This window comes from Mastacembelus armatus, chromosome 21 (assembly GCF_900324485.2).
Source record: "Mastacembelus armatus chromosome 21, fMasArm1.2, whole genome shotgun sequence".
In the NCBI taxonomy this organism is placed as follows: Eukaryota; Metazoa; Chordata; class Actinopteri; order Synbranchiformes; family Mastacembelidae; genus Mastacembelus; species Mastacembelus armatus.
The window spans coordinates 18186249-18212193 of NC_046653.1; the positions used below are offsets into that span (position 1 = coordinate 18186249).

At 39.8% G+C, this 25945-nt stretch overlaps 2 protein-coding genes across 5 annotated transcripts; one reads left to right on the top strand and one right to left on the bottom strand.

Moving 5' to 3' along the window:
- Positions 1-313: 313 nt before the first annotated feature.
- Positions 314-25889, top strand: cmss1 (cms1 ribosomal small subunit homolog). Of its 4 annotated transcripts, none has more exons than XM_026295545.1 (10): positions 314-412; positions 23539-23669; positions 23949-24020; positions 24136-24268; positions 24367-24426; positions 24521-24623; positions 24706-24766; positions 24868-24955; positions 25038-25126; positions 25547-25889. In XM_026295545.1, exons 1-10 carry the CDS (start codon positions 364-366, stop codon positions 25628-25630), a joined length of 870 nt encoding a protein of 289 aa, XP_026151330.1. In that variant the 5' UTR covers positions 314-363; the 3' UTR covers positions 25631-25889. The 4 variants fall into 4 exon arrangements, with proteins under 4 accessions (XP_026151330.1, XP_026151329.1, XP_026151331.1 ...); XM_026295544.1 differs by having other exon boundaries at positions 24133-24268; positions 25547-25888; XM_026295546.1 differs by having other exon boundaries at positions 364-403; positions 24133-24268; positions 25547-25888.
- On the bottom strand, positions 3687-8015 carry LOC113123450 (filamin A-interacting protein 1-like). The gene is made up of 2 exons (XM_026295538.1): positions 7862-8015; positions 3687-6592 (listed from the first exon to the last, which is right to left on the bottom strand). Exon 2 carries the CDS (start codon positions 6271-6273, stop codon positions 4036-4038), a length of 2238 nt encoding a protein of 745 aa, XP_026151323.1. The 5' UTR covers positions 6274-6592; positions 7862-8015; the 3' UTR covers positions 3687-4035.
- Positions 25890-25945: the final 56 nt, after the last annotated feature.

Below are 25945 nucleotides of genomic sequence, written 5' to 3' on the forward strand. Positions count from 1 at the left end.
TGTTTGGTTTTCAAGTTACTTTGCAGGCTGTTCTAAAATTAAAACTAAAAAGGCAAGTTACATTGAACGCATCATAATGTATGATAGTCCATCAAGCCCGTACACAAAACTTACAGGGGGGATTACTCATCACAAAGTAAAGTTAGGCTATTAAGTTGTGCATGGCGCAATCTCAGACCTATTTATTCTTCTAAAATGTTTAAGTTGCAATTTGAGCGTAACAAATCTATTAAAATTGGGTTTATGGTGTCTTGCTGATGAAACCACAGGCTAGCTACATGTTATCAACGTGTGGCCCGTGAACGCACCGCGGACCGTCTCTCAGCGGCACATTTGGATTGGGCCGAGCAGCGCTGGGGGAGCATGGGAGACGACCTGGGTGACGAGTGGTGGGAACACCAGGGTAAATTAGGTATTTTCTGCACTCTGATATTTTTTGTTGGCTTGTGCTTTTGAATCTTGGTTTCTGAGTCGTAACGTTAGCATGTAGCCGTTGCCATAACGCCGGTTTATTATTGCTAGCTGTAAGCTAACGCTAGCTAACTAGCCGCAATGTGTTGCAGTCAAACTTTAGCTGCACTCTGTTAACAACACACCATGGCAAGAACTATAAAACACAAACTACCGCTCGGTCTTTTTAAATAGCTTACATCTTATGTGTTAGGGCAGGGAAAGTTAGCATTGGCAGTGTATAAACACGTGTATGCATGTGGCTTGTGTTTGCGTTACCGCAGAAGGTAATTACGGTAACGTGTGTCCTATCTTTACCCATTAGCTTTCATTGAATGTAAGTGCTAACAGTTAGTTAGCTCCCTTTTACATTTTAGTGTCTATATGTTCACTCTGCTGTGAACCATCATCTTCATCTACAACATCCACAGAGAAAGTTTTCCTCGGGTGTTTCTTGCATAGTTTCATGCACTCTGCATACCAATAGAGGGCAGTCACGTATTTTAGGGCTTATTTCATTGGCCCGATGTGCTGTGTAGGACAAAATAGTGCCGAGCACAATGTGAATTAAGGTGTTAATAAAATGCAGCGTTTATATTTAGCCCGTTCATACTCGTTCTCTTTGTTTTCTCTTACCTGTTTAACCATACAAGCTCTCATATTCAGTCTGTGACACAAACACACATTTAAGCTGGCTCGGCTCTTCTGTTTGTTTATATACGGTATAAAAAGACGCTCTGGTAAAGGGAATGTGAGTATTAATTAGTATTTTTTATTCTTTCACTCTTTATTAGACCTAATAGTTTCATTTTGTAGTATGATCAACCTTTGAATATGCAACACTGTTGATTTTTTTTTTCTTTCCATTGCTGGATTAAAAAAGTAAAAGTCCATTACATTTAAGAGATGGTCTTGGTTTTGGTCTTAATGTCTGTTTTCTGCATCACAAAATTTTTTCATACAACTGTAATTGTTATAATATTTCAGACTTGTTTTTCAACCAAACTCCACCGTGGAGCAGTTTATGATGCCTGACCAGGCCTCAGTTGTAGTTTTATTTAAATAAGTTATGGTTGTTTTGCACATATTACTTCTTAAATAAATGGATGGTAAGCCATTTATCCTTTATCCTAAGTAATAAGCCTTGAAGATATTTTTGTTGGTGGTTTACCATCAGTAGTTTGCTTTTGTTGCCTAATACATTTCAGTTCAGTGCTATTAAAATTTTTACTACAGTGCACTTTTTGCCTTGACTTTCCTTTTTGCATTATAAATACAAGGGACATCAACGGATCACTTACTAGTGCTTGTTCCTGTTTATCTTGCAGTGTCCTTCTGATAATCACTATACATTTTATAAATAAGAATCACAATTTTTTTTTTTCCTTTTCACATTTTCAACATGAAAGTTGTTCTCCTGTAACATCTAGCTGCAGTGCTAAATATTGTTTGCAGGCAAGTTGGACATTCTGAGTTTGTTCTGAGTTTGGTGTTTTCCCAGTGTGCACTGTGGAAGTTTTTTTCTGTCCTGTATCAAGACTTCTGTTGCTTTTTTGTTCGTGCTGTATGCATTAGTCTTGGGAATCCTTGCTAAATCAGGCTTCTGTAGTGACCCCAGAGAAGCATAACTCTGTTAGTCAGCCTTTACTGGATATACACTTGTGCAGATTTATTTTTGTTGAATCATTTGTGTTTTTTGTGCAAAATGTAGAACTATAGTGCTTTTGAAAGAGCAGCATGTGGCTTTTTTTCCATAGGCCTGGTATGGCATGCTTGACCCAGCATGGGTATTGCATCATTATGGAAAATGCCAGTAGACTGGGAATACACACAGATGAACACAAACATAATCAATGTGAGCACGCACTTATTTGTTTAGATTGGCATTTTTGTAAGAATGTAAACGCAACGTGTAGAAAATGTGAATCTTAATATATTTATCATAGCATGTAAGACTTAAACCTTTATGTGATCACATGTATAAATCCATGTACTTCTTATGTTGAGAGATGTGCACAGTTGTTTCTTTTTCTAGGCTGCTCCTTTTACCCTGACTGACATACTGTCCTTACTTGTATTTATATCACAGAAACGCTTGACATAAAAGCCTTTAAGGCTGACTGAAAACTGACAAGACAGAAACAGAGCTGAAGTCTGTTAGACAGAGCAAAGGATTGACTTTGAAATCTTAAAAATGAAGTAGAGATTTGTAGAGGCATTGTGACTTTTATGTTGATGTGTCTTGTGGCAAAATGCTTACACTAATGATAAAGATTCTCATGAGAAACTCTGCCCTGCCACAGTCTGTCCCAAACTGTCATCAAATAGCTCATCTGGCCTCCACCTTGCCAGTTGGTGATGTCAGGGGAATTAATGTTTTTCCATGTTTGTCATCATGTATCTGCTATGTAGGCTCTGTGTCAGTTTCTCCTACCACAGAAGGTTTGATGGTACCCTCCAAAAGTGCCAGCTAAGTTCTTATTTAGGTGACAATTCATCACATCCCTTAAAAGCAGATAATTTTAAGTTTGTTATTAAAGCTTATTTACAAACTGAATAGTGCCTTAGGATGTTTATTTCTGCCACTCTGTGTAACCATACATTGTCCATGTATGTCCTCATGTGTGTGAATTTCTTTTTTTTTTAATTTTGTGTGTTTATTTGAAGGTTGAGAAACTATTCTTGTTTCTAAAATGGACTGCAAATTGCATAGCATTTGCTGCTCTTTCTTTGACCAGTTTTGCAATAAGTGTGAAAAAGCTGAGGAAATATCTTGGTTTCATACAAAAGTTGAAAAGTATTTCAGTTGTCAATTGCACATGATCATTTGAATTTAAGCTTGTAATTTCTACTTAAATAGCAAAGGCTCTTTGTAGTCCCTAACGCCTGAACATTCTCACCACTGCTAAGTGTTCCAGGTTTTATTGCAGTCAGCAAGATAAGTTGAGCTCAGTTTTTTTCTCACGCACACAAAGTTGTGAGGAATTTTGAATTTTGTGAGGTGTGGTTGAGATAGTAAATGACTCAACCTTTCAATTAAGATAAGATTCTAGCATGTTTTGGAACTATCTGATTTGTTGTGTTTTGCCATGTAGAGGAGGTTAAAAAGAAAAACATAAAACCAGCCTTTTACTGTTTTATGTACGTTCTAACATCCTGCAGCTCTGCTGATGCCAAATCTGTCATAAAAGTATTGAAGGTGAATAAATAAAAACAACACAACACACTTCTGTAAGTAAACTCAGGACACAGCAATTTTAATGAACAGAAGATAATATTAATGAAACAGAAAAAAAGCACACACATTTGGTTCTGATAGTATCTTATTTAACACTAATATAAGCACCAGACACTTCATACAGTCAGGCTGTTGATGACAGTAAACCTAGGGACCCACTAATTACATCAAGCAGGTTTTACATAGGCTGTCGTAGGACAAACGCCACCAAGCATTTATTGTGACCACTTATACCAAAACAAAACAAATTCTCATAAGAGTAAGTATGCAGTCATAGTTATCTAGTCTAGGAATGTCACTGAGAACACAGTACTGTATCTTCAGAATATACATGTCTGTGTTTTCAACTAATCACAAAGCCCACTTACTGTAATATTCGAGTGTGAGGCTGGAGAGGTAGCAGGGGATATAGTGATGCTACTTGTAATCTTGCCAACACCTTTTAAATGACAACCATTGGCAAGTACTTGAGTTCGTTGCTCATGTCGGAGATAGTAAGGTCCAACAGGTTGTGGGATGCTCTGGGTCATATTGTTCAGCGAGTGGATGTATGGACTTCCCAGGTGGATATGAATCTTATTATCCTCTGTGGTGATGATACTGGGACTTGAGTTGGTGCTGTTGGACTTCTGATTTTGCCAGCTGTTTGACCGCTCTGGAGTCTTGCAGTAGACCGCCTGACCAGTGGTCTCTGGTGGCTCTGGGGAACAGGTCCTGACTGTTACAATCTGAATGGGTGAGGTGTTGTGGTCAGGTGTCACAGAGCGTGATGAATTTGGACTTAATATCTGAGTGATGGGTGTTCCATTAAGTGGGGAGATAGTACGTTCAGGGCTTGAAGGCGGGCTCTTAACTGCACCAACACTTGTGTTCTGGATGATGGTAATTCTCTGTTTTGGTGAAGCGCCACTTGTTGGGACAACAGCCGTGCTGTTGTAGGATGTGGCTGTTTCTCCAGTGGGGCTGCTGATCTCAAGCATCGCTGTGTTGAGCATATGATTTGGTGTTACCTTGATGTGCAAAGGTTGCCCTGGTGTGTGTGTTAACATCATCACCTCTCCATTAAGTGCCTGGTGCATATCAATGCCCTTGCCTGAACGGCTGCTGTACTGGTTTATGTTGTTTGCACTGTTCAGGCTGTTCAGATTGTTGACCAGAGAGCTTCTTCTGTTTATGACTTCTGCATTGTGGTTTGGGTCCTCACCATTATTTTCTTCATCTAGGTTCTCATTGTGTGTGTTACAGTCAGGAAGCAGGCTGTCTGCTGTCTCAGTTTGTACCTCTTTAGTGGTCTGACGGTGGTCTGAAAAGCGTGGTCTGTTAACACCAGGTGTGTGACTCTTGATTTGTCGATATCTGTCTAACTCGCTGCTCAGGTCTTTCATTTCTCTGGCCAGCTCTCTGTTCCTAGCTTCTTGTTGTGTAAGTTTCCTCTGCAGTGAAGAATGGTCTGTCTGCACCCTGCAGATAGATTCCTCCGTCCCCATCAGCTTCTTGAGTTTCTCCTTCAGGGTATCTACTTCTCTGGCTAAGAGTCTGGATTTAACCTGCTCCTTCTGAAGACGGCAAAGGAGAAGGTGTTCCTGGTTGACCTCCTGCTTTTCTGCCTGCTCGTACCTGGAGAGTTCCCTCTTTGCTATCTCTAGTTCTTCTGTTAGAGCCTGGGACCTCCTCTGTTCATCCTTAAACCTTCTTTCCAGGCACTCAAAGTCCTCCTCCACCTTCAGCAATTCTCCTTCCAACACTTCCTTGTCCTGGAGTCTCTTTCGTAACCTGTCCAACTCCTGGGTCAGTTCTTTCATTTTGTTGTCCTCTGCTTGGCACTGACGGTTAGTGTTGTTTGTAACACAGCTGTGTGTGTACTTTTCCTCTTTCTCTTTCCTGTTCTCCAATACCTGTAACCTTTTCTTCATTATGGCTAGTTTACTCTGTAGCTCTCTGTTCTTCCCCTCCTCTGTTTTCAGTCTGTCTTGGAGGCCATCCTTTTCTTTTGCTATGTCTTTAATCCTTTCCTCCAAATCTGCTTGTGAGCTCAGTGCCTGCTGCTTCTCCTCTCTCAGTCTTTCTGACATTGTTGCCAAATTGCTTTGCTCATTTCGTTTGCCCTCCTTTCTATTGAGTTTTTCCTCAGCCTGCCGGAGCCTCTCTGCCATGGTCTTTCTGTCCTCCACCAAAGCTACAGTCAATGACCTCAGCTTGGCCAGATCCTGCTTAATTGTCGCCTCACTCTTTTCCAGTTGACCTTCAGCAACTTCTAGTTCTTGCACCCTAATTTTTAAAGTGTCAAACTCAACTGACAGCATCTTGCTAACCTCTCTCTCTCGCTCCAAGCTGCCCTTTAGAATGCTACAGTCCTGTTTGCTCTTGCCTAAAGCCTCCTCTATTCTGTCCAATTCACTGATCCGGCCGTTGAGTTTATCGACCTCAACTTTCAGGCTACGGCATTGACTGGTCTCTCTCTGTAGTCTGCGGTCCAGGTCTCGACACTGGTCCCCCATGCGTATCAGCTCCTCATCCTTCCCCTCCATTTCCACCACCCTTCTCCTCAGTATCTCCACCTCTGACAGCAGGCCTGGGGCTGTCATGGTGTTCTGGCTTTGGTTAAAGATGGAAACTTGGCTACAGTGCTCCACCTTCAGATGCAGGGATTTGAGCTCCTCCTCCTCTGCACTTGAGAAAGCAGGGCCAACCTCCTGCTTGATGTGGTCAGTGATGGCGGTCAGTTCTTTGACACGATGCCTCTGCTCCTCCAGCAGTTCACTCAAACACTCTTGCTCCTTTACAACCAGAACTGCAAAAGCCTTTAGCTTGGTCAGCTCCTCTTTTAGAGTTGATACTTCTTTTTCATTTTTCTCCTCCTTTATATCCTGGTATTCTCTCTCCTTAACAATCAGGAGCTTGAGTCTGAAAACAAATGAAGCAGATGTCAAACAATGCTTTACCATTTACTTTCATTTGAGTAACTTTTTAGTGTTAATATCACCATCTTGGCTACAACACATAATTTTCAGTTTTCTCCTCATCTTCTCTTTTGAATATCTATCTGTGTGTGTCTGTGTGTGTGTGTGTGTGTGTGTGTGTGTACATGCCTTGTTGTTTGTGGCCCTATTTCAAAACTCTTAAGTCATATAGATATGTCTGTGTATTTCCTTGTTGTTCTCCCACTAGGCGGCATGAGTTCTGTAGGATGTTTTGACTAGCATGGCAGATGGTCCCTTGGCAGGGAGTGTTTGTTAATTAAGAAGTTCCTATACCCTTGAGTACGCTCAACACTGCACCCAATCACCCTCCTTCTGTGCACCTTAAATGCTGTCCCATTTCCAGCAAAGAGACAGGATTTCCACCTGTTCCATAAGTAAGGACAGGCTGTCTACATTTACCAAAATGCTGTGGCTCCTCAGCTAATGCATCCCAGCAATGTAGAAATGCCTTTAATACATGTCATTTCACCTCATGTGTTTAAGGACCATTTGTTATGAGTGTTGCATACCCAAGGTATCCAGAGTGCTCGTTTTTATGTGCAAAAATATGTAGATACATAATTGGATTGCTTTCCTGTTTCCATCTTCCCAGTGTTTTGTTTTTTTTTTTTGTACTACAATTAGTACTATGTGGGAAGTTGTGCATCTGAAGTTAAGTGTAGAATATGAGACTATGCATAGTAGATAGTGAGCAGGATCTGAAAATCTAAAATGTATACTTTTTAATGAGGTACATGTCAGCCTATCTATCTCTGGACTAAATTAGCAAAGATGTGATGTTCTGAATGGAACAGATGGCAGGTCTGACGATTGGAGTTATACTATTGTAATATAGATTGGTAGGCTACACCACTTAAAAATTAAGATCTCTTTTCTGTAGTCTCACTTTTAGGTGTGAGGCTTGTTAATTATGTTTCTTTAAAAAGAACAGAATTGCAGAGTTATAAGCTATTTAAATACCTTAAACATTTCAAAGTGAGGTTAACGTTTTGGCTACATTTTTTAAATGTTCTTTGGTTGTTTGACAGGAATTTGGCATTGTAAAACTATCTAATCTATGCAGAGCTACGCAGCAGTTACTTTGTCCATAACAGCTCACATTGCAGTTACAAAGAAAGTTTCTTTTGAAGTGACAAATGTTCTGAAATGCATGTATCTTTCTGCAGTTCACAAGTTTTGTAGTTGTTCCTACCTGTTCTGTGCTGTTGGCTTCTGTCCTTTTAAAATTCTCAGAGAATAAATTGCCTCTAGTTTTTCACCTCTCCCTTTCCCGGAGATCCCAGTGATGTGGACATTCCATCCAGAAAACCAAACATTATGAGAAGGTCTCTGCACACGGAGTCTCACTTGCACTCAGTGGCGCCCATTACATCATCAACAAGTCCTTATATGGGACTGTGCAGGCTCTGCTGCTCTGTGTGTGTGTGCGCGCTTTTACTGGAGTTCGGCCCATTCCACATGAGGTCATTGTGTAACCATGCCAAACAGGCTAATGGGAAGGACAGAATGTATTTGTGTGTGTCTGTGTGCAAAGAAACTTCAATCACAATTGAAGCTCAAAAGCCTAACACTCGCAGTTTAAAAGAATAACCTGAGCAAACATGTTAACTTTGCTCTAATAAGTACAAAACCTTTTAGCAGGTCCCAGGAACTGTAGCTCATCTAGAAGCGTGCAAACTGGATTACATGTTTGTGTGTCGTGTTCTCATATGTTTTATAAAAAGACATGTTTTGGGAGTTGTTAGCTGCTTTGCCTGGGGCTTGATAACCTGACTGGGAGATGACATCATCAGTTCATTGACCCTCAATTACATCCATATGTCTCTTTTCTCTTTCCATTACCCACACCCCTCTCTCCTTATACTCTTTCTCTTATTTTGTCCTTCTCCGTCCTGTTTTTACTTTTACAACTGCAAGTTTTACCTTTCTTTTCAGTTGAGCAGTTTTTTTTCTATGTTCCCATGTTCCTCTGTGGTGTTACATGATTCAAATAGAGCTGGGAGGGATAAAGGATATTATCAGCATTATTTTCAGTGCTAGTTTATTTGCTACAATAAGAATGATAAAAGTCATAATGGAGAATAAATATTTTGGCTTTCTAGATAATAGTACTACCAGCGCTATAGGAAATAAACAAATATAGTATAATGTATATAGGTCTGTGTGTGACACATTTTTCCCTCTGAGAGCACTATGGCTCCTAGTTTCAGCTTTCACTGGTAAAAATATACCACATGCTGTATTTCTTGCTGTCAAGCAAACCCATTTAGTAGTAGTTCCCCTGAGTAATGTTATCATCACGTACAAATTTTAAGAACAGCCTAAAAGACACACTTATAGCTCACTTTTATGTTCCCAAGTTTTTCTATATAACATTGCTGTACGTGCCACTTATGTAAGTTAATGATGTAAGGCCTGTACTCTGCAGCTTGTTGGCATTCTGTCTCCAGATTCATTAACTGATTCAGCATAATGTTGGCTGCCGGTTTCGTAGTCGGAGATTACTGTGGTTGATAACATTACATCTTGCTTTGTTTTTCATTTGTTACGGCAATTATGAGTTTTATTCTATTACACTGAGTGCTGTTTTTAATATGACTCCCCGATTCACATACATTGTAACCTTTATGAATGTAGGCCTTTTGTATTAGGCTGTATGAGTTTTAGCTGAATGTAGACAACTGTGTATTTGTTTATACTCTGCAGCATTTAACCATCTGATGCTATGGTCTAGTGACAATACGTTAAATAATGCAGCACAAACAATTCATATGTGTGTGTGTGTGTGTGTGTGTGTGTGTGTGTGTGTGTGTGTGTGTGTCCGTCCGTCCGTCCGTCTGTCCGTGTCCTCCTTATTCCTTGGAATCTCTCCCAGAATAACCATTTCCCCACCCGAGGTCCTGTTTTCCTTAGAGGAGGGGCTGGTATTTGTATCACTTGCCCTCAATTACAAGCATGATCCAATCCCTCAAAAGCATTTCCAAGAAAGCCCTCAAACATTGCTAATATGTAATATTCCCCATATATAAGAGGAGCACTCCCTTCTCTGTTGTACCCTCTATATACAGCAAACAGTGTAATTTAAAGACAGGTTTTTTTTTTTTTTTTTTTTCTTAGCTGCTGTCTTTGATAAATCCTCTAGCTGTACTCAACTCTGGGTCATAGAAAAGGCATACTGATGATGCGAAAAGAAAAGCAGCTGGTCACACTCTGTCCTGGCTTTCTTCTCTTCATTTATCAGCACATTTAATAAGATTGAAGGAAAGACTATACTGACCTCATTATTTCAGTATAGCAAAAAATGGGCCCAACAGCTTACGATCACCCCAGCAGCTCTGCTCTGAAGTGCCAGACTCCTATGGTAATTTATGGAGATCTTCTAGTGACACATTATTGGCTGAGGAGGCAGATGTGTGAGTGTGAGGGATGGACAGAACAGCTGTGAGTTTCCGCTATGGCACAGGCAGTTTAACTTCTTTTTTTTTTTTTTTTTTTTTTTTTTTACAGATGTTTGTGGTCACCATAAGAGAAATCCTACTAACTTATATGACTTCTTGTCCTTTCCTTTTGCACCATTGCAGGTTCACACTTTAGTGAGATGTCATTTTAAACACAGAGGCAAAGCATTAACATGTTAAAGTACAGCCTAACAGAACAGTTAGTGTAGCATTCCTTTTTTGTATCAAAGCCACTTATTGATGAGAAGGAAACATCAGTGAGGGAGTGAAAACATGATTGATTTTAAAAGTGGTTTGCGGGTGCATGGCAGAGTCTGTGAAGTGTTTGTGATTCAGAATTTATGTGGACAGATGAGAGCATAGATGTCTTTTGTGTGTTGAACATGTGTGTGCAGTTAATGCTGAGATGCTGTCAACCCAGTGACAGACCATAGGAAACACACAGGCTTAGAATATGTTCAGATAGCTGAGGTTGGAAGAAGCAGATTGCTGCATTGTGATGTGAAGATGTAATCATCCTTTAACACGCAACAGGGATCATACCATGGCATAAAGAGATTATGTGCCTTTACTAGAATTTACCATAGAGTTCACAGTTAAAACAGGTCATCTGTTCTGCACATGGCACCTTGTGAAGCTACTTTTTCAGGGAAATGAAAAAGTCAGAGTGGTGTCGATTTTAAGCCAGGCTGAGTGTTTCTACTGCCTCAAAGCATATGCTTTGAAAAGAAACATGGAAGTAGATTGAAAAATAGTTGAAGAGGATTTGGAGTAGGAGGGGAAATTCTTTCAGTTAAATATTTAGGCTACTGCAGAGCAAAATGTTAGAAGAACAGTATGGAAAGAGAGATGAAAGAGACATGGATATCACCATGTGCCCTGTGTGGTTAACCCTGTTGATAGCTGTAAGAAATTACTCAGCTCAAACCTATTCTCACCAAGCTCAATGAAGTGCATTTGGCAAAAGTAAAAGAATGGATTATAAGCTTTTTTTTTTCTTTTTTTTTTAACACAAGCACGCCCCAGAAAAAATATAAATATATACGGGCCAGAGAGCATTGCTATGTGTATTGATGCGTGTGCAATGGGGATGAGGTCATTTATTCAGTTTTAGGGATAAGATTAGAGCTGCAATGAACGTTTATTTATCAGATCAGTCATTCTGCCATTTATTTTCTCAAATAACTGATGTATAAAATCTCAGAAAATAGTAAAAATGTTTGTAAAACAATATAGAACCCAAAATGTTAACGGCTAGCAATCCAACATTCAAAGATATTCATTTTTAGTATAAGACAAGGAAATACAGCGAATCCCTCAAAATGTAGAAGTGAATATTAGATAATGTTTGCTTTAGATTGGAGTGAACCAATTTATCAAGATGGGTTCTGATCATTTTTTTGTCAGTCAACTCATCAGTTCTTTCAGTGTCACAGCCTACGCTTGAGGTTATGTGATAAATTCAGATGTGATGTTTTAGAAATGTCCTTAAAGGAAATTCATAGAAGAGGGCAGGCAGGGATGAAAATCTTCTGCGCTCAAGCGGTCAGGAATGTAAGAGCCACACAGGGTTCACACCACACCACAGACATGCTGTCTACTCATGTATTAATCATCATTAGGCCAAGATGAACCACAAAGCCTTTATGTTTGCATGTTTAGGGTTTCCACATTGTATTTGAATAGACAGTGTTCTAGTAAACTTAATCACTCTGCTGGCATAACTATTTCAGGGCTTTAATTGCGTGTTTGCCTGTGGTAGATCAGTAAAGCATTTTTACTTTGACACACGGATGCAGACAACTAGTCTCCTCCCAGGGCTGCATGCCCAGTGTGAGTCCAGTCTCTACACAACAAGATTACAGAGTGGACTGGTGGTACATGAACCGAGACAACTGGGGGACTTTGACACAACATCCCTGTTGTAAGCCTCTAATTGTATAGGAGAACCAATAACCTTCATGTTAGACCTAGTTATACACATAGGCCACATCTAAATCTGCTCTGTATTTGGGAAAGGACTCTTTCTACCCACCAGCAAACCCTCATCCCATTTACTTAGTTTAGCAGAAGGCTTCATCCTGTGCCTTGTGGTATTGTTGAAGGGTGCCAATTTGGACTGTACATGTAATTGCATGTGAGAGCATGTTTATGTGTTTACAAGGGAGAGTGAACAGAGCCAGCCTGGCCACAAGGTCTAACCAAGTCCAGAATGTAATGGACTGTGTCTGAGTGGAGTTACTCTAAGTACAGTCTTGAGGTCGCATACCCTGTCTGGTAGAAATGCAGCAGCCAATAGTATTTTTTCTCTCTCACTCAGCCGTGAAGAGCATTATAGACCAACATAGACTAAAAGAATCTTAGCCTGCACAAGTGTACATCACAGAGCTCAGATCTGGCTTGTCCCAGTGTGCTGAAATACTTTAATCCCTTAGCTTCTTCTATCCTAGCTGTAAATCCTCATCTTTTTTACATTAGGAGGGATTCTGAAAGGCATGGGTGGATATTTCTATAAGTTTAGCTTAAGCTCAGCCTACCAATTTAGTGGGAGCAATAAAATATCAATGTTGTCTTTTCTTAGGCATTCAAAAGAGTGTGTAGGGTTTGGCACACCAACCTGTCTCTGTCCTGCTCCAGCAGAGTGGTAAGGCAGTTGCTCTTATGGACAAAAGCCCTGTGGCTCCTCTCTTGCTCCTCCAGCCTGCGTAGGGCACGCTTGTGAGAGCACGATACCTCTAGAAGCTGCTCCAGCATATGTTTGGATGCATGTTTCTGGGCCTCCACCAGGTGTTTTACCTAAGGAAAAGGGAAAACAAAACAGTGGGCTGTTAAGACAATGTTAGTGTACCTTGACTAGTGGAATGGCTGCCCAAGGTACATCATATGTAGATGTGGCAAGTCAAGCTCTTACAATAATAATAATGGCCCAATGCCAGGCTTACATTTCTGTGTGTCTCATTACCAGCTGTAATGATAAAGAATAATTTTACTTAAATATAATTTACAGAAAGCATATTTTCCATATGAGCCATGTAGAGAATTTGGGTAATTTTCTGCTATATTGTTAAGACCTTCACCTCACTTTTTTTGATATTATGTTCTTAGGAAATTATCCTTACAAAATTTGTGGACAGTGAGGTGTGTAGATTTGTACAAAATGAGATGAAGCAGCACGTTAGTTGACAGATGCATTATCATTGCTGAAAAATAGATCAGTACATGTAACACCTGCAGTGCAAAATAACAAATGTGTGCAATGATGCGGCAGCGATAGATGCTCTTTTGTCAGACAGTAATGCATTCATCTCATTAAATTTGATTATCCACTCCATATGGTGTTTGGTGTCTTACTATTGGCTGTTGGTACCTCAGCAATTGGTTTCTCATAGACATCCTGCAGGTGGTCCTGCTGGGCCCAGAGGGAGTCTCTCTGCAGGGCACGGAGCACATTCTCCGGTCCGCTCAAACCATAGTGAACCCCCAGTCGAGCTGAATCTGTCTTCTCTGATTTCAACACTGCAATTACCTCATCTCTGGCCTAGTGTGACAAGCATTGCAGTAGAAACATTGCTTTACCTTAAATATATTGAGGTAGCTGTTACAGGTAATAGTCTCACTTTAGTTTTTACATGCGCAAGGATCAACAACAGAATGAATGTATATGTGAAAGTGGGGAAGCTCATCCTACCTGTAGTTCTCCCTCCAGAATACTCAGCAGAAACAACAAATCATCATGGGACATGTCCTCTCTTGTGTGTCTTCCCTCCCATCTGTTCCTCTTGTGTCTCATATCAGACCTCTGGACAGTGATTTTTGCAAGGTGGGGTGTGGTGGAAGAGAGGCTCTAAATTCTGGCTCTTTGGCGCACCTTTATACCAAAATGACAAACAATTGAGAGTGACACCTGAACATGGGGACAAAGTGTAAGGTGTGACTCCAGTTGAAGAGGTTAAGCAAGGTCATACTTTGTATCTTTACATTACAAATAGTTATTGTGTGGCTTTAATAAGGGACCAGCTGATTCAGATTATTATTCAGCCTTTCTGGACTAATCCAAAATCTGAAGGCCTCTTGTCATAACAGTGTTACTGAAAGGGATAGGCCTGTATCTGGCATTACTTTCTGTGAGGATTATGTCATCTCATAGCCTCAGTCTTAGCACATTTACAGCAATCACAAAAGGATTAAAGTGTGCCACGAAGTAGGAAGTTGATTACTTCTCTAAATATGACTGTGTAGTGTGTTTGTGTATATATGTGTCTTTTTAAAGTATTATCACATTAACTCAACAGTATTAGCTAGCCAGCTTTCTGCCATTTGCTGTTTGGAACCCGTATTTAAAGAGTAAAAGCAAGCAGGTTTATATTAGTGAAAGGTGATGTCATCTATCTGGTCTTCGGCTCTGCTTCTCTAGTCTAAGCTCACACAGAGGCTGGGAATGCCTCTTATTCCCTGGTTGTTGGTTGGATTTCTTTAGATAACTAAATAAAGGACTGTGTGGTTTCCTGTCTTGGGTAACTTTCTGAACACAAATGTAGTCAGACTCTTTCGCATGCTCTCTCTCGCTCTCTCTCCCCACTTGCAGTACCTTCTCTTGTACAAACACATACAGACAAGCAGCATCTGCTTGTTATCACCAAGGCCTGAGAGCAGCCATGAACCTCTCTAAACAAGATGAACGCTGGTACATAAAGGACGAACATTGTGCAATAAAAAAAAAAAAAAAGACAGAACACAAAGCAAACCCTTCAGCTGGCTCAGATTGTAATCAGTAACATCTTTGAGATATTGAATTCTTATTACAGTGCTGGTTTACTTAATAAATGGTGTCAGAATAGAGATATCTTTATTGCTCTTGTGTGAAAATAAAAAGTATGCAGTTTTTTAAAAGTCTCTCCTTTGCTTTTGATACCCACTCAGTAGCATTTAGGAAGCCTGCGTTGTCTCTGTGTTCCTTTGCTTCACTTGTTTGCAGTGATGTGAAAGGATGATAGAAGCTCATAACACAATTGGAGAAGAGCTTTGGTCCTTTTTAAAGGTCCCTTTAAAACTATTTAGATTTATTGGACTCAGACATCATAACTACAAAATCTAGTCCTCCCTACTTCTACTGGACCAATCTCAGTAAATTAATTACATGGACTGAACAAGCTGGTTATATGTACTAGTCATTTGATATGCTTCGTCTATAGGGCCAGATTCCACAAAAGGCAGTGGTTTGGGCTAAAGTGATCCTTCATTGGTCAGTTGACATAAGTTTAGCCTGGGGTTTGTACACATCAACATGAAGACTTGCAGTAGAACTGATGTGAGTTGGTGATCTTTGGCACATATTTTCTCTGGTGGCCTCGAGTCTGATTTTCTTGGACATGAGTGTGTGTATATTTCTTTACTCTGCCCATTCAGTGGTCCTGCTAATGTGAGCAGTCAAGCCAAGACACGTGTGGCTGTTTCCTTGCCCTCGGCCTTCAGTTGACTGATGTTGATGGGGTCTGACCACCTTGCCTTTCTTTCTCTCACACATGCTCACACAGATGGCATGATTCAGACTGTGTTCTTTCTTTCGTGTGCTCAGTGTCTAGACGAGCACATGCATACTGATGTCTAAGCACACTCCCACACAATGCCAGGCATGTGAAAATACCTCTTGAGTTGAGGCTCAGAGCCAGAGTCAGACTTAATAATGGTTGCCAGGGTTGCCCCACGGAGGACTGTGCGCTTGCAGGCAGGTTGGCCGTCGCACATGTGGCTGGTTGCCTCTGTTTATTTATGTGAACGCTACCCAAGGCAACATGCCTGCATCCTCCTGTCTAGTCGAAAGGGCACCGTCTGCCTTAAGAATAAACTATTAACACTTACTAAACATTATCTCACTCACCACACCCTCTCTCAATATTAAATCTGGACACAGGTGACATCTTAACAGTACAGTACAGTAAAATTTGATCATTGGAACAGTAAACTGCTCTTTGTTCACTGTCACAAAAACTGATAAAAGGAGCCTTGTTCACCACTAGTGGCTTCTCTGTTAGCATCAGTGGTTTCATGCTAGTTCACTAATTGATAGCTTGTAATAATAACATGGCAAGAGATGCAGCAGTATTCCCATCAGCAAGGAAGGCGATAGCTTATAACAGGCAGATATGAATGTAGACAATATGGATTGAGTTCTTCAAAAAATAGGCTTTGCAGATGGTATGCAGGGAAGAAAATGCGTTCAGCACTGTTTCAGTAGAAGTGGACAAAACATTGGGTTGTTTGTGTGTGTCTTTCATTTTGCAGCTCTGTATTTTTGCTTACTACCTCATCTGCAAGGAGAAAGCTTTTCTTCTGATGGAATACAATATCAATTGTCCTTAAGGGTTTAGTTATACTTCTTGTAAACTGCATGACGTCTGGTCTGTTAATGTCTGTGTCCAAGTATTTGCCAAGTTTCTGAAATCCATAATTTGATCACCCACCCACTTGTCTACCTATGATTTCTGACATGGAAGAACAGCACATTTTAAAAGTTCTGAGAGACCACAAACCAGCACTTACTTTACTAAGCAGCGGGGGAGAGGAGAGGCAAAGGAACACTGCCCAGCTTCAGAGTGTATCCAGTGGTTGAAATTTATTGTTAGGAACAAAAACACCACTTTTTTTTTTTTCTTTTCTATTTCTTCTCCCACTAAGAGCAAACAACCTGGCCTGTAGCCCCAAGATAATTTAACTTTGAGACCCCTACTCTAGCTATTCATTCCCAACAGACAGCTCATATTCACTTTATATCCACCTGTCATGGAGGCTGGCTCAGCCTGTGCCCTGGAGCCCTCTTTGGCCTCTAATTTCAAGGGTCAAGTTGGCACAATACTTTGTAATTCACATTCTGTTTGACTGATGTATGTTTTGGCAGGAGCATGGTACAGCAGACATTATTGGTAAGAGTGTTACAACTGGAAAAATTATACAGTTAGCAAGCCAGCTAGAGAGAATGGAAGATGTTGACCAACCCATAAATTTATCTTGTCGCCAGCAATGCCGCTGTTGTATTTTCTGATTATGCGTGTGGTTAGGCTGCACATGCTGCTAAATGCTTTATACACTGTTAAAAAGAGAGAGCGCAGCGGCTGACCCCACCAAGCCATTTTTTTTTATCTCACAGGTTTCTTTAAGGCTTCATTTATAATCTAGATCTTTGCCTGCCACCTCTGTTGGAGATTTAATTTTAACAGTGATTTAATTTTGGCAGCTACTACATTATGCAAAGGTGCCATATACAACCAGCCCATGCAGTTCAACACAGGTGGACTCCAGTCAAGTGCTAGACAGCTCTTGTGGAAAGGTAACACAAACAGCCATCCATCTGACCACAAAGAGTGACACTTCTCTTAGTGCTTTTGTAAATGACAGATGTTAATGTTCAACTTTCAATCAATTTGTGAAATATTCTGCTCACAGGGTGTTGAGATTGATGGGCATAAATGGCAAACGCAGTAAGCATGTTTTCTAAAGCACCACACTTGTCAGGCCTTAAGTGATCTTTTTTACACTACTGATGTGAGCAAAACAGTTTAAGATAGTATAAGGTAATAAAGTAGAATGGGATAGATTTTAGTCTTCTTTTCAAAACTGTGCTTGGTTATTTGCTTTTTATGGCAAAATTCTTATAACTGTTTTTTTTATTATCGTAACTGGTTTGTGAATCTAATCCTAACAATAGCTGTGTAATGGAAAACAACAACCATTTCGTGGGCAGTGATGTAATGAAATATGGTCTAAATTGTTGTGCTCTGAGGTAAGCTGTGTCCCCTAGGAGTCATTTTTGTTCAGCAAGACATCTCTGGCAAAAACGTTTGTTCATTTACCATTGGCTCTGTGTACACTAGTGTTTGTGGATGTGCTTGTACACAGGCATGAGTTTTTCAAACAAACACACTTAACCCCTTAACATTATTCTGATATCAGACGCTAGATTCCATATGTATTTCATCAAAGTTTTCCATTGGTGATAGAGAACGTAGAAAGAGAGCAGTGTTACTAATATCATCTATGTGATACCTGCCAGTGGGGCATTTAGAGAAAAGCAGGAGAGGAATAGATGTAAAGATAAGGATTAGGTCTCCAAATTAAAGAGAGAGGGGACAAGAGACAAAGCTGTAATGTTAACAGGATGAGTAATGCCAAAAGCCTAATTATTTAAGCTAAAGTTTATCAGCCTGAATTAGTTACCCCCATTACATAAGTTGCAATATACCACCAAGGTAAGAAAAGAGTTTCATTGTTTTGGTCCTTGTGAAAGCTTAAAAGCTTTGGGTTATTTACATAACCCCGTATCTCCGATTAGCACCTCCTGTGCAACATCATCAGGAGCTCCTATCACAGTCTGCCAGGCAGGATTGGCTTGACTCAAACACGAGGATGTCAGTGTACCAGTATAAATTAGAGGATTAAATGACACAGAGGAGTCAATCAACAGACCAGAACATGAAGGCTGTCACTGCGACAAGTCCATTTAACTTTTCTTTTAAGATAATGAGACTGAGCTCCTCAGAGACAAACATTAGAGGTCAGATCATAGATAATTTGATAAACCAAATAGTTACTTTGACCGTAATAGAGAGGAGGATCGACTAAGACGTTTACAGACACAGACAGACACACACACACTGTATACATCAAAGATATGCATGCAAAAATTTACTTTCTATTTTTACTATACTTACACCCGTGCAATACCACTTATGAAGGAATTGCAATAGGTACCAAAGTCTACATTTTTCTTGAACATCAAAGACTAAATTTTACTTCGGTGAACTTAAGGTCAGAACTGTGTCTCAAAACCAAAATCTCAGTAATACACATCAGACTGTGTGTGTATAGTTGTTTCTGCCTGTGAATAAACATACTACGTAATGTTAGCCAGGAAAGGCTCTATTTGATCTACTTATCCAGATTTGGTGAGTTAATAAGGTCTGAGTTTGTGTGTGCATAGTAAACCACGCCTGCCATGGTGGTTTCACACCATGTTGTGCTTTGTAAATCCAAAATATTGAATATATTCTTCAGTTGGATAAAGAGTGTTGGCTTTACTGTGCATCCTGTACTCCTCCTACTGGTGATACTGTACCTCTGCACATGTCCTGTCACTGACAAACACTAAGAGGAGCTGGAAATGTCAGACAGCAGCTACCAGCTTTTCTTTTCTTTTATCTAATCTTTGCTTCAACTTCAATTAACCTGTTGAAAAGATTTGCCATTAGCAAGTCCTTGGATTAGTGCCGCATCAAGTAATTAAATACATAGTCAATGTGTTACATGAAACAGCTCGGAGGTGTAAGCCAAGTCATTCCACCATAGCCTGCATGCAAATTTTTTGCGTGCACTCTAAAGTACCTATTTGTTTAACAGTCAGACATACTCATATTGGGACTTCTAGTGGAAACTGCGGGCCTCCAAAACCAGTATCTGTTACACACACTTCTAACCCACCCCCACCACTCCCAAGGGCAGACAACAGTGCATATCTTGAGATGTGTTGTTGATTGTTGAAATACGTGCTGAATTGATTTAATTGAATGCATTATATTGTTTTTATAAAAGCACCAATATAACAACTGAATGTCATACAATATCTCTGGGGGTTGGGGTGACTATGTTTAATGGGACATGCTGAGGTTGCCGGAGGATAAAAGATGTAATTGGTTTGTCTTATCCCTCTGTACAGGCCAAAGTGGTATCTTTAATCAGACTAATAGAGTAAACTGCCACGGTGATTAAGAGCTTTTCTGAGGTCATGGCTGGCACAGTTTTAAGCAGTCATGTAGACACGGTGCCAGTTTACATAAGTGAACACATCACTCTTAAAAACTAATAACCAAATGTGAGTGTCGTGTCTGAGACTGAAACAATCAACAGTTTCCTTCAACCCGTCAGAAGATCTTCATTATATCTACCACTCACCACTATTAACTATCCATTAAAACCAGTCATCTCTATTGATCAACCATTAAAGATGGCTGGGCGGCTCCATTTCCCTGCATGTTTCATTGATCTATGGTTATCTGAGCTGTAAGCTCATTGCCCTTACTGTCTCCCCTCTCCAATCTCCACCATCTGGAGCACTCTGGCAACGAGGATGTTGGGAAGTAAGGGTTAGAGAACACTGAAGATATTGACCTTCTTATAGATCAACATCGGCTCTTTTCAAGTAACACTTAGCTTAGCTTAGAGTTAGCTTTGTTCCCTGTCATTTTTGTCATAACCGCTGTTCATTCACCATCCTTTTATTCCTGACAAATATATCCATCTGGTTCTTCTTTGCGTTCTTGGTTTAAAAATGGCTAGAGCTCCAGATAGTCATTAATATTACTTATTACTTTTGCATGCTGTCAGAGGTGACTTTAAACAGCTCCAAATGTTTTTTACATCTAGAAACAAAGCAACACAATCCATTTTAACAACTAAGCAGCTGTGCAGTTCAGAGGGATTTACTAACAATCTAATACATAGCTTTACCTCAGTGACTGCAAGCATTTTTCCAGAAGTCCTGACTTTAGAAGGTTACACTCTAACTCAAAAAAATAAGTGCCATAGCTGTTCTTTTGTGTGTTCATTAGTGCAGGTTTAGAGAGATGTGGGGGGGGGAAGTGATGTAGTCAGATTAGTCATACATATCCCTCGCTGTGTTTCAGTAGAAGATAATTGAGGCCTGAATGCATGACTTCTGCATTAAGTGCCATTAGTCTATGTAGAGTGAAGGGGCACAGTAAACAAATACCAGGTTATACTGAGTAGACCTTTGCTAGAATTTGTTCTGATATAACAGACAACTACCATCATTAAACATAATACAAAGGAATATGCTTTAGATTATAATGTTCATCTCTTCAGTACATTTGCAGACTTTGACTATGGGCATTGAAGCTGCTCTAGCACCAGCGGTAGCAAATACCTCATTAAGACATTTTAATTATTTTTTTCCCTTTAGTTTGTCAGTCAGGTATGTTGGAATGTTTTACTGCTCTATAGAGCTGCATTAGAGCCACATTTACTAATCTAATTATTGATCAGGATAGCCCAATAATCCTCAGATCAGTTTGTTTGTCATTAGATATTCATTTTGTGTGTGATCAATTTGTTACTGTGTATGTGTCTTGCAATTTAGGCTTTGATAGGTCAGTTGCTAATTAAAGATTTGCATTAGCAGATTGATTGACTTCACATAAATAGGAGCCTCAGGCCATGACAATTTCAAGCCTCCCTAATAAATGTTATGTTTGGACAGTATTTACAAAGATGGAGGAAATCACAGCTAATTTTCAATCTATGACTCCTAATCTCTGAATGACCTTGTAATAGCTTAGCTCGGGCAGAGAACAGATGTCACACTTTATGTGAGCGATAAGACGAGCCAAGTGAGTGGTTGCATTTTTAGGGTGATCATAAAGAAACCAAAGTCAAAAGCATTTTTAGGTTTGTGTATAATGGGACTATTGACTCTTATTGGCAAAAGTGTTAGGAAGCAGTCTTCAGACACAGTGCCACCAACCTCTGTGCTGCTAAATTGCTTTTACCTTCTCTCTGCTTAGAAACCTTGTAATTTTGGGCCAACTGACCCTGTAATGGCCATCTGCTAATTGTCCTCTCCACAGCAATTTCATGGGTAAGTGTTATGGCATTACTGTACCGCCATCTTACACCCCTGCAATTGTAAATTGTAAAAGCATATCCGTACAATCATATGTACTTCCACTGCATTAAATTTGTGGATGCACCTTATTTGATACCCTGTTCCTTAAAAAACAGCAAATGAAATACAGTAAACCATGAATCATGAACTTACCAGCAGTGTTGCTTAATGGTTCCTTGACCAGTGTGTTTGGGAGGTCTTTGTGATAGAGATTTGCTGGGATTAGAAATGTGTTTAAAGCCTGACACCAACATGATTCCCCTGTCAGCACCTTTTACACATCTTGGGTTTGGTTAACTTCAATTTTTATTATTGTATTTCACAGTTCATTAAACACAGCACAGCAATAGAAGGTGATTGCCTTTTGTGTTGTCAACCTAAGTAGCCTTCATAAATTGCATGTGTACATGGTGCACATTAGAAAGCTACTAAGAAACTTCTATTTGTTCCTGCAAGCTAAGCATTTTGTGTTGCAGATCAAAACGAGATTAAGCCATCCTATACTACTAATGGACACTTACACTAAAATGTTAATTTACTGGGTGGCATTTTTATCTCTTTCATACTACCTTAAGTGCAATACCTTGTTATTCTAAAGCAGTCTTTTTTTTACTATTAAACACAACAAACCCAAAGCCAGATTCAAATGAACAAAACCACTAGCAATATGGAAAACAACACTTACCCTGTGCAGGGCAGGACTGCTCACTAATCAATTATAGGACTGGACGTTTCTTTCTTTTGGTCCATTTATTTCCAGTGTTTTTGCATGAAGACCTCCATCTGTAATTAGTCTTCTGTCTTCCTTGTCTTCTCTTCCTTAGCCACCTGAGTATCCTCAGTTTTCCTGTGCAGAGTGAGAAGAAATGATGAGCAAGGGAAAGAGAGAGAGAGTGGTGAATAATTGGCTTGGCCCATCAATATTAAAGGTTGTCTTTCAGGAGAAGGAGTGTAAACCTGGAGAGATGACTGTAACAAATAAAGATGAAGGTCTTGGAGTGAGGAATGAAATGGAGAATGGGTGTGGCAGTGGAATAATAGAAGGAAAATGACCTCTGAGGGAGACGGAGGGAGACTATCCATCTTTTAGATTGTCTTTTTTGCTATATGGTCCTTGACTGTAATGGCCCCAAGGAAGAAGAAACAACAGATGGGTGTGATAATAAAGATCAGATAAATCGATTGTGAGACACGAGATTAGAGAAGAAAGCAGAAAACCTGGACTTAGGCATTAAATAGTCAATGTGGGGTGATCTTTTGGGAGTATTCTTGTCCTGGAGCAGCAACAGAGATCAGAGAACATTGTTCAACCAATGCTTGTCATTGTGTTAGACATTGCATAGGCTTAATAGGTCATTTGTGTGAGTCAGCAGAATGGGAAAACAGAAGAACCTCCCATTATTCCAACTTGGCAGTGTGTATGCATGGTTACCCCACTATTAGACTAGACTGTTTAGCCTTTGAAATCAGCTGAAATTATTGTATTAGTGTTAATAAGTAATTTTGGTTTTAACCTTCAGCGCTGGTGGCTTGCTGCCATTTTGTCAGCAGTTTTGTGACACCATTTTAGATATATCACCACATATCAGGCACAATGCTTTTCATAGTCACTTACTCTGTGGGTTATTGTTTCAATTATTCGACCAACAGTTTCCTTGCCTTGCACTGCTCCCAGAAAGTGAGCACCATAATGCGAAATATGTGAAGGACATTTCTCCCTCTTTTTTTTTTTTCCCCCAGATGTTTCTGGGTCAGAGGAAGAGGTGGAACAACAGAAACAGTCAACAGAAAAAACAAAGGCACAACCAGGGAAGAGGAAGAGGATAACGGAGAAAACGGTTGAAGTCAAGAAGAAGAAAAAGAATGACCAGGTATTTTAATTCAGATTCTAGTGAATGTTAACCCTTACAAAAGGGCATAAATAATGAACTCTGAAACATCACAAACAAAAGAACTCCTATATAGTCAGTTTAATCAACATAGGACTGTTACATTAGCCAGACAGGAATTACAGTTTCATTGACTGACTGCAATGTTCACATTAGACCATATTTACTGAAACATATTTCTTTGTTTGGTCTTAAAAATACATTAGTGAAATTGTATCTACTTCATGTGAATTGTGGCTTTTGCATGTGCTATTTTCACAGAAAGAGTTTATAATTCCTCAAAATAAAGAGACTGAGGATGAAAAGTCGACCAAACCCAAAAAAAAGAGGAAGGTGAGTGTGGTGACACCTGCTGTTCCCAAAAGAGACAACAAATGTTGTGTAGACTTGATCAATGCATTGGGGTTTGTCTGTGAACATTACATCAGTAAATTTTGTTTTCCAGAAGAAGAAGACAATTACAGATGTCTTGGCCACTTCCGAGCCAAAACCAGGCTCCCCAGCTGACCTGCAGAATCTGGTTGCACTGTACTTCTCAGACAAGCGCTCTGTGATTGAGCAGGAAGAGCTCAAATTGCAGGGTGAGTCAAGGCAGGTTCCCAATAACTCGAACGTTCAGTCAATATCTGCCGATCTCCTGATTGACCAAGGTCATTGTTTGCACTCCTGAATCTCCCAGGCTCCTGTTTCTTGTCCAGTAATGACTTGACACATAGCCTCTCCTCTTATCTGAAACAGGGTGAGTGCTACTTCTAAAACATAGTTTGGATAAATCTTCTTCTGTCATACGTTATCTAAACACAGACCTTTTTTCTTTTTTCTGTTACTCATAGTTTGTCCCAAGTGGGCAAAGGTTCAAAAGCAACATACAGAAAAGAGTTCAGTAGTTCTGCTCATCGTCTGTAGCTCTGCTCTTCGAACCATTGAACTCATCAAGTAAGTCATCAAGTAATTGACACAGTACATTTTCGCTTTTTCATTAAATTTACAAGAGCTCCTTGTTTTGTGTCTGTCCCAGGCAGCTGACTACCTTCAAGGGTGAAGCCAAAGCAGTGAAGCTTTTTGCAAAACATATAAAGGTATTAGAGATGGGAGCTACTTATTATGATACATGTGGATTGTGTGTAGTGACTAGTTTTACCAGAACATTCATCTCTGCATGGGTCTTTTGACTGTACAGATAGAGGAGCAGGTGAAACTGCTGCAGAAAGGTGTCACGCACATCGGAGTGGGGACACCTGCCAGGATCAGTGCTCTTATTGAGAAAGGTAGGTGTGGAACAGTAGTCCCATACAACATCAAAGCTTTTAAATTCAATCTAATCTGTGCAAACTGATTATTTTTCGCCAGAGGGTTTGAACTTGCAGGCACTGAGATACCTGATTCTGGACTGGAACTGGAGGGACCAGAAGCTCAGAAGGATGGTAGACATTCCTGAGGTGAGCTACTGCCCCCTGCTGGGCTGTAAAGATAATAGGCTTGTTTTGACTAATGACACTATTTGACTTAATAAAGTAGGATGTTTGATGGTATTTGATAATATTTTATATGTACACTCAAAATGTGTTTTCATTAATGTTATTTTGCTGCTTTTGAGCTTTACTTTGCATTTACTGTATATGCATAGATGCTATTTGTTATCTTAAAAGCTGACCATGGATTATTTATTTATGTTTATTTATTTTAATGAAGTGAGACAATATGTGTCTAGCAGTTTCAAAAAATGTAAACACATTTGCATATTTATAGATTCTAAATGTGTTAATTGAGAATGAGTAGATTAAAGAGGTAATTTTTTGTAGAAAAACCACATCGGGCACAATTTTAAATAAATAAACATGTCTGCTTGTCTCCTTCAGGTCAAACTGGACCTCATGAAGCTTCTGGAGAGTGGTATCCTGAATAACTGCAAAAAAGAAAAAGTCAAAATTGGACTGTTTTAACTGCACCTTGTAAAAACTTAATTATGGTTCACATCATAATATACAGATGTACTGATGTTCCTGAAGTCAGTGACAGTGCTGAAGGGGCTCATTCTGTTTGTCTTTCTTTTGTGTTGGTGTAAAAAACCTGTGCTATGCTTTTACTATCTTCAGAGATTTATACTATCTTCAGAGTTAAATGTGAGCTGCTGTTTGTTCACTCCTGTAGCCAACAGTGTCCTGGTGTGATGGATTAAATAAACAGACTGAATGAAACCAGCATACTTCTGTTTATTTACTCTGACCTCGGAAAATCCCTCCTACTGAGAATGTGAG